Here is a 6575-nt window from a genome sequence, read left to right on the forward strand (position 1 = left end):
GGGGGGGCAGCTCCTCTGCGCAGCTTGTTTTTCTTTAATTAAACATCTGGTGCTCTGTGTCCTGGGAAGCCTCAGACCCTCGCTGACAGCCCTCCCCCCACCTTTGGCATCGATGATAGGTTGAGGGGGGGAAGGGCTGGGGCTCTGGGGCCCACCTGTCCCCGGACTAGCACATGGGACCAAGGCTTCAAGAGCCTGACCTTCCCGTCCTCACCCCCAGTGCCGCCGAGGGAGCCCGTGCTCAGCTGCCGCTCCAACACCTACCCCAAGGGCTTCTACTGCACCTGGCACCTGCCCACTCCCACCTACATCCCAAATACCTTCAACGTGACTGTGCTGTGAGTAACTGTGCCCTTGATCCTTCCCAGCCCTGACCTTTGGCCTCCCTGTCTCCTCATTACATCCTGAGTCTACTCCGGCCCCGCTTAGGCTTGCCAGTCCTCTAGCCTGCCCTTGATATTGTTAACTGTACCTGGGCCTCATTCCTTTCCAGGCATGGCTCCAAAATCATGGCGTGTGAGAAGGACCCAGCCCTCAAGAACCGCTGTCACATCCGCTACATGCACCTGTTCTCCACCATCAAGTACAAGGTCTCCATTAGTGTCAGCAATGCCCTGGGTCGCAACGCCACAGCTATTACCTTTGATGAGTTCACCATCGGTGTGTGATAGTGAGGGGGCGGGGGGCCTCATATCCTGGGCGTGTGGAAATGCGTCACAGGTGTATGTGAGCACTGGAGGGGCTGTTGACTTCCTGTGCACCTGTGACCATACAGGTGGATGTCCTTTACCTGCTGGCCAGAGACTTGTCCAGCAGCTCTTTTCATTGTCTCTTTGGCTCAGAGAACATGTAGCGGTGGGGGGGAGGGGGACAGGCTGGGCCAGACTCCTGTGCAGCTGCAGCCCCCTCCCTCATGCTAATGGCTTCCTTACGGCCTGTGATGAATGAGGTGTCAGAACAGGAGACAGCAGTGGGACAGACACTGCCCTCTCCCTACCTCTCATCCCATCCAGACCCTCTGCCTGCACTTGCCCTACTCCGGACAGGCTCTGCCTGCTCCTACCCCAGCCCAGACGTGGCCCTTCTGTGTCTCTGGGCCTTTCCATCTTCCCCACAAGCCTCACAGCTGGGTCTTCAGTCAGACTATTTCTGTATGAGCTGGGCCCTTAGATTCAGCCATCATCAGATCCCCAGCTCACCACTAACCCACTGAGCATCTTCAAATCCACACTGTTCCAAGAGAGTCCAGACTCAGTTTAGAACTAGGGGGAAACCAAAATCAAAAGAAAACAGGGAAAGCTGGCAGGGGCGGTGTGTGATGTGGTGTTAGAAGGGTGATCTGGGTGGCATTAGAGGTGAGAGTGATTGTGGTAGGGGCAGCAAGTAGGCTTCATTTTTGAGAGGCATGGACCTCTCACCATGAGGATGGCATTGTGATGGAGGCTGGTTGAAATTTAGAGTGTTGCTACCAAGGGCTGGTGACTGACTGTCGCAACAGCCACATCAGAGGTGGTCATCAGATGGTTATTCATGGTGGTTGCCACAGGTGACAGCAGAGAAGGGGGATGGTAGCTGTTGAATGTTGGCAACAGAGATGGCTGATCAGTGGCTGGAGTTGATAGTGTGGGGTTTTTCCTGGAGATTAGCACACTAATGAAGCTATGTCTCTTTAATAGTGAAGCCCGACCCTCCAGAAAACGTGGTAGCCCGGCCAGTGCCGAGCAACCCTCGTCGACTGGAAGTGACGTGGCAGACACCCTCAACTTGGCCTGATCCTGAATCCTTCCCTCTCAAGTTCTTTCTGCGCTACCGGCCTCTCATCCTGGACCAATGGCAACATGTGAGTACCTGAGTGTGCAGTAGAGCGAGAGAGGAGTCTGTGCCCCAGGTAGTATCAGGACCAATAGGGGACCCAGTGGCAGTCTGAGAGGCTAACCTGGGGGAGAAAGGGATCAGGTGGGCTTGGGAAACGGAAGGAGCTGAGAGAGGCACCTCATCATAGTATGTCTTTGAGGACTCCCAGGGCAGTAGAGAGAAGTGCTGGGAGAGGGGTGACAGGGTGAACAGTGTTTCCCACTTCTAGGCTCTGGCTGTCAGCCCTTCTCAGGCACCTCCGATTACATGAGGTCTGTGCTGGACCCAAAGAACAGGATGTGGCCCCCTCCTCAAAGATTTACAGATGGGTCAAGCAATTAGGACCAGATACTGGGATTGAGTTTGATCTGGGGGTGAGTCAGATCACAGTGATTATTCAGTCTCCAAAGTAAGACCTAGTTTAAAGGTCAGCTTAAGGTTATGGATTAGGTGGTGGCCCGGGCTGGGAAGCAAACAGTTTGGACAAGGGTCAGTATAGAGAGAGGCTATGGTCTGGATATTGATCAAGCTATGATGGAAAGCTCTAGGAGACAGCAGGGCTATGAAGACTTGTGGGTATTCTCATGTTGAGAGCTCAGGGCCTGTAAGCTGTGAGCACCTTGGGTGGCCCTTGAGCTCTGGACTAGGACTAGCTTTGGAAGTGTTCCATGAGGCAAGCCAGTCTGTCTCCTGGGGGTAAGCTTGAACCCCCACCAGGCTCCAGTACCATCTTCTTATGTCCTTCTCCTGTCTGCCTTTAAAGTCTGTAATTTGATTCCTAGGTGCCTGTCCTGGTTGTAGGCCTGGCCCTCACAAAGGCTACTCACACTCTCACATGTTCCCTGACAGAGTCCGGAGTCCCTCCCGCCTGGCCAGCTGCCCGCGCCTAATGCATTGCTAATAACCAGGGTCTGCTTTCACAAGCCCCCTCCCCCGCTAACGAGCTACAGGCAGCAGCTCTGCGCATTGCAGCGCACACGCCTTGCAGTGGACCTGGCACAGTGCCCACCACACACGGGAACATGCATAGGCACACATGGCTTTCAGCAGGAACCATGCTGCATACATGCTTGGGACCAACGTGCCAAGACCATACTGTGGGCAGAGCTCACCTTTGCTCTGACACAACGCATGCTCTGTGGCACATCGTAGCCTTATTCCATGTCTCACATGCGTTAGAACTGGTCTCTTCAACCTGTTCTGTATGGAATATCTTCCCTGTCCTTGATCTTGAAGAGGAACAGGTGTGTGGCTGCAAGAGGAAAAAATCATTTGGTGTTTCATGAAAAATACAGACCATAAATTACAAGGCAGTAGGGGCCAGGAGGTATGGCAGAGGCTGTCTCAGCGTGGACAAAGGGTAAGGAAAGAACTGGAACCCAGTATGGGGTTATTATGTCAGCTGCTCTGGTCCTAACTCAGCCAGGAGGCTTGAGGGCAGTGCCTGACATTTGCAGCTGACTGAGTATTGGGCTTCAAGGCCAGAGGGCGGCAGTGGCAGCTCCTGTTAACTGAAGGGCCTTTCCCTTAAGGATCAGTGACAACTGACGAGGAGGGTCCAGGCCTAGGATTATCACTGCCCAGAGGTGGTGGCCAAGAAGTGTAGTGTCAGGCATCCACCAGAGGGCTAGCAGTTTGATCTGTCCCCCTTGGCTTTCTCCTTTGTCTTTGGGGAAAGGATATGTGGAGGTCTGTAGGCCAAGAATGAGGGAGAGGTTTGCTAAGCAGCCACAGGGGATCTTTATAGACAAGAGGAGACTAGGGACCAGAGTTGGGCCTGGGACCCCACCACCATGAGAAGGAGGCTTTTGGTGCCCATCCACCTTTCAGGGCTGGGAGTAGGACTGACTGAGGCAGGGTCTGGGCTCAAGTGTGTTTCAGCATGGCCCTGACCTTTGCCAGGGCCTCCAGCATCGGGACCACAGACTTAGCAGGTATTAGAGGGCCCCTGCTCTTCGTGGTCCTGACAGCACTTGGATGGAAGCTCTCGAGCACACACACATGCATGTGTATAACAGACCAGCAGGTCAGGTGGCCTAGAACTTATTTTTCTGGGGGAGAAGACTGGAATGGGAACCAAAAAGGCCCTAAAGCCAGACATGGCCCAGAACAGCCTTCTCCTTCGCCCCCACCGGCTGCCCCTGTTTACGAGGCGGCTTAATGAGGCAGCGGGTGCCGCTGAGATGAAGCAGAGCCCAGCCTGGGCCTGGGAGGGGCGCCGGACAGGCAGGCTGCCCTGGAGAGTGGGGGGAAGACCGGCAGGATGAGGCCAGCAAGAGGGGGTGGGGCGGGGTGGTGATGCCATGCCTCCAGGAGCAGCAGTTCTGACACCCTCTGGGCTGTCCCCAGCCCTTCCTACTTCAAGCAGAGTGGGAGCACGTAGGAGCACATGGGAGTCCTCTGGGAGAGGCCCTGCTGGGGCTGGGTGGCAGGCACACACAGTGACATCGTTGGCTGAAGGCTAGTTGGCACTTTCCTCACAGCTCAGTCCTCATTATAACCCTGAGGTAGTTACTGTCACTAACACTAGTTTGTAGAGAGGGACTCAAAGCCTGTGGAGATAGCTATGCAGCCTGGCCTCCAAGTCAGCAAGAGATGGAGCCAAACTTTCATCTTAGGCATCTTCTCTCCCGCGTCAGTGCTTGTGACCTTTTTTCCATGGCTCGCTGACAGGAGGTAGCCTACCATCACACTACTTCCCGTTAGTCTTCCCCTGGCCCCCCAGCATCCCAGATAACAACATGACGGCTCCTGAGCATTCTAGCCTCCTCCAGGCCTGGGATCCCTTTATTCTCCTACCCTGCCCTGTGACTGGGCCTGCAGGTGGAGCTATCAGATGGCACAGCGCACACCATCACGGATGCCTATGCTGGGAAGGAGTACATCATCCAGGTGGCAGCCAAGGACAACGAGATCGGGACGTGGAGTGACTGGAGTGTAGCCGCTCACGCCACACCCTGGGTAGAGGAGCCACGACATCTCACCACCGAAGCTCAGGTCCCCGGTGAGCCTGCTTGCCCCCTGTCCCTTGCCCCTTACTCCCTCCAGCTCTTCCTAGGAGCAGAGCCTCTGCCATTTACCCTCTCAGGCTGATACCCACCCACCCACCCATCTGCCCCGAACCCGTGTCCCCAGTACTTGTTCTCTAGATGTCCTTGGCGTGGGTAGGGCAGGGTGCAGTGGTGATCTGTGAGCCGTAGGAAGCAGGGTGGGAGGAGCAGCACTCGTCTGCTCAGGGAGCAGGGGCGAAGTGCCTTGTGAGACCCCAGATCTGGGCGGTGCCAGCCCTGGCCCTGCCCTGAGTTTTCCCATGCTACCCAGAGACCACGACAAGCACCACCAGCTCACTGGCACCCCCGCCCACCACGAAGATCTGTGACCCTGGGGAGCTAGGCAGCGGCGGAGGACCCTCCATCCCCTTCTTGACCAGTGTCCCCATCACCCTTGCCCTGGCTGCCGCTGCCGCCACAGCCAACAATCTCCTGATCTGGTAGGTGAGTGAGGCTGGGAAGCGATGGGGAGGGCAGCCTCAGGGACCTGCATCGAAGCATTAGCCCTCACTGACCACCCCAACCTGTCTCCCCAGAGCCCGGGCATCCCACGAGGATATGTCAGAGCGCCTGCAGAGGAGCAGGAGGCCGGAGCTGAGCCTGCATACCCCGGTTTCTATTTTGCACATGGGCAGGAGGACCTTTTGCATTCTCTTCAGACACAATTTGTAGAGACCCCGGCAGGCCCGGGCCTGCCGTCCCCTAGCCGCGTCACACCAAGCCGGTCCATCTTTCCATCCAGAGAGGAGGGCCATGCAGCTAACCCACCCACCAAAGACCCCTCTCATCTTTCCCCCTTGGGCTGGACCCTCCAATGCCAGCGACTCCCAGGAGCCCTTGGGGGACCTGAGGGAAGCCCCCACCATCCACAGTTTTCTTCTCCTGCCCCAGTCTCCTGTTTGTTCCAGGGTCTCTATTGCCACCATCAGATTATAAGCTCCTGACACTGGGGGGCCCAGCCATCCCCCTCCCCCCGGTGCCCACACTTTCCAGTCTGTCCACCTCCGCCCCTGTTTTGTACGATCCTCCACTGACCCCTTCCTACCCCCAGTATTTAATGTCCTGTCAGTTCCTTCTAGTCTGACTCAATGGTAACTTGCTGTATTTGAATTTTTTATAGATGTATATACAGGGGTGGGAGGAGTAGGGTTCTCATTAAACGTCACCATTTCATGAGACCTTGGAGCAGAACCACTTTGCGAGGGAACCAAATCTTCCGAAGACCCCTGACCTGCAGGCATGGAAGGAGGGAGAAATCCACTTGGGGAGCATGGACCACAGTACTTAGGGATCGTGCACTCTACTTCTTAAGGACTTGGGCTCCCCTAGAGTATGCAGCCAAGGGCAAACTTGTGGGAGAAGGGTCCAAGTGAAGACTGGACCCACATGGCGGTATCCGGTCATTTGTAGAGGCTGCGCTTGTAGGCTCTGGCTGGACCAGCGCTGTTTCTCAGTCGCCCCCGGTGCTGCCTTCTAGGAGAACCCAGCCAGGCCACAGAGGTTCAGAGCTGGCCCAGCAGGGTGGCAGCCTGAAGGCAGAGGCTCCTGAGAGCATGGATAGGGATTGGATCTGGACCTGAGAACTGGAATTTTCAAGGTTAAGCCTCAGATTTAGATTTTATATTGTACTCAGGTGGCGGGTCTGGGCTCCTGTCCAGCCAGCTGTCCAGG

At 56.0% G+C, this 6575-nt stretch overlaps 1 protein-coding gene across 1 annotated transcript in view; it reads left to right on the plus strand.

Annotated features, from left to right (window-relative positions):
• The window catches only part of Cntfr (ciliary neurotrophic factor receptor), an 8877-nt gene extending 2795 nt beyond the window's left edge, over positions 1 to 6082 (plus strand). The window contains exons 3-8 of the mRNA XM_055618640.1: positions 221 to 338; positions 494 to 660; positions 1677 to 1840; positions 4678 to 4858; positions 5176 to 5348; positions 5441 to 6082. Coding sequence (XP_055474615.1) covers positions 221 to 338; positions 494 to 660; positions 1677 to 1840; positions 4678 to 4858; positions 5176 to 5348 — 803 coding nt within the window. The 3' untranslated portion in view covers positions 5441 to 6082. The remainder of the gene's footprint in view (positions 1 to 220; positions 339 to 493; positions 661 to 1676; positions 1841 to 4677; positions 4859 to 5175; positions 5349 to 5440) is intronic.
• Positions 6083 to 6575: the final 493 nt, after the last annotated feature.

The sequence above is a fragment of the Psammomys obesus genome, unplaced genomic scaffold, assembly GCF_907164565.1.
Source record: "Psammomys obesus unplaced genomic scaffold, mPsaObe1.curated_primary_1811, whole genome shotgun sequence".
Taxonomy (NCBI): Eukaryota; Metazoa; Chordata; class Mammalia; order Rodentia; family Muridae; genus Psammomys; species Psammomys obesus.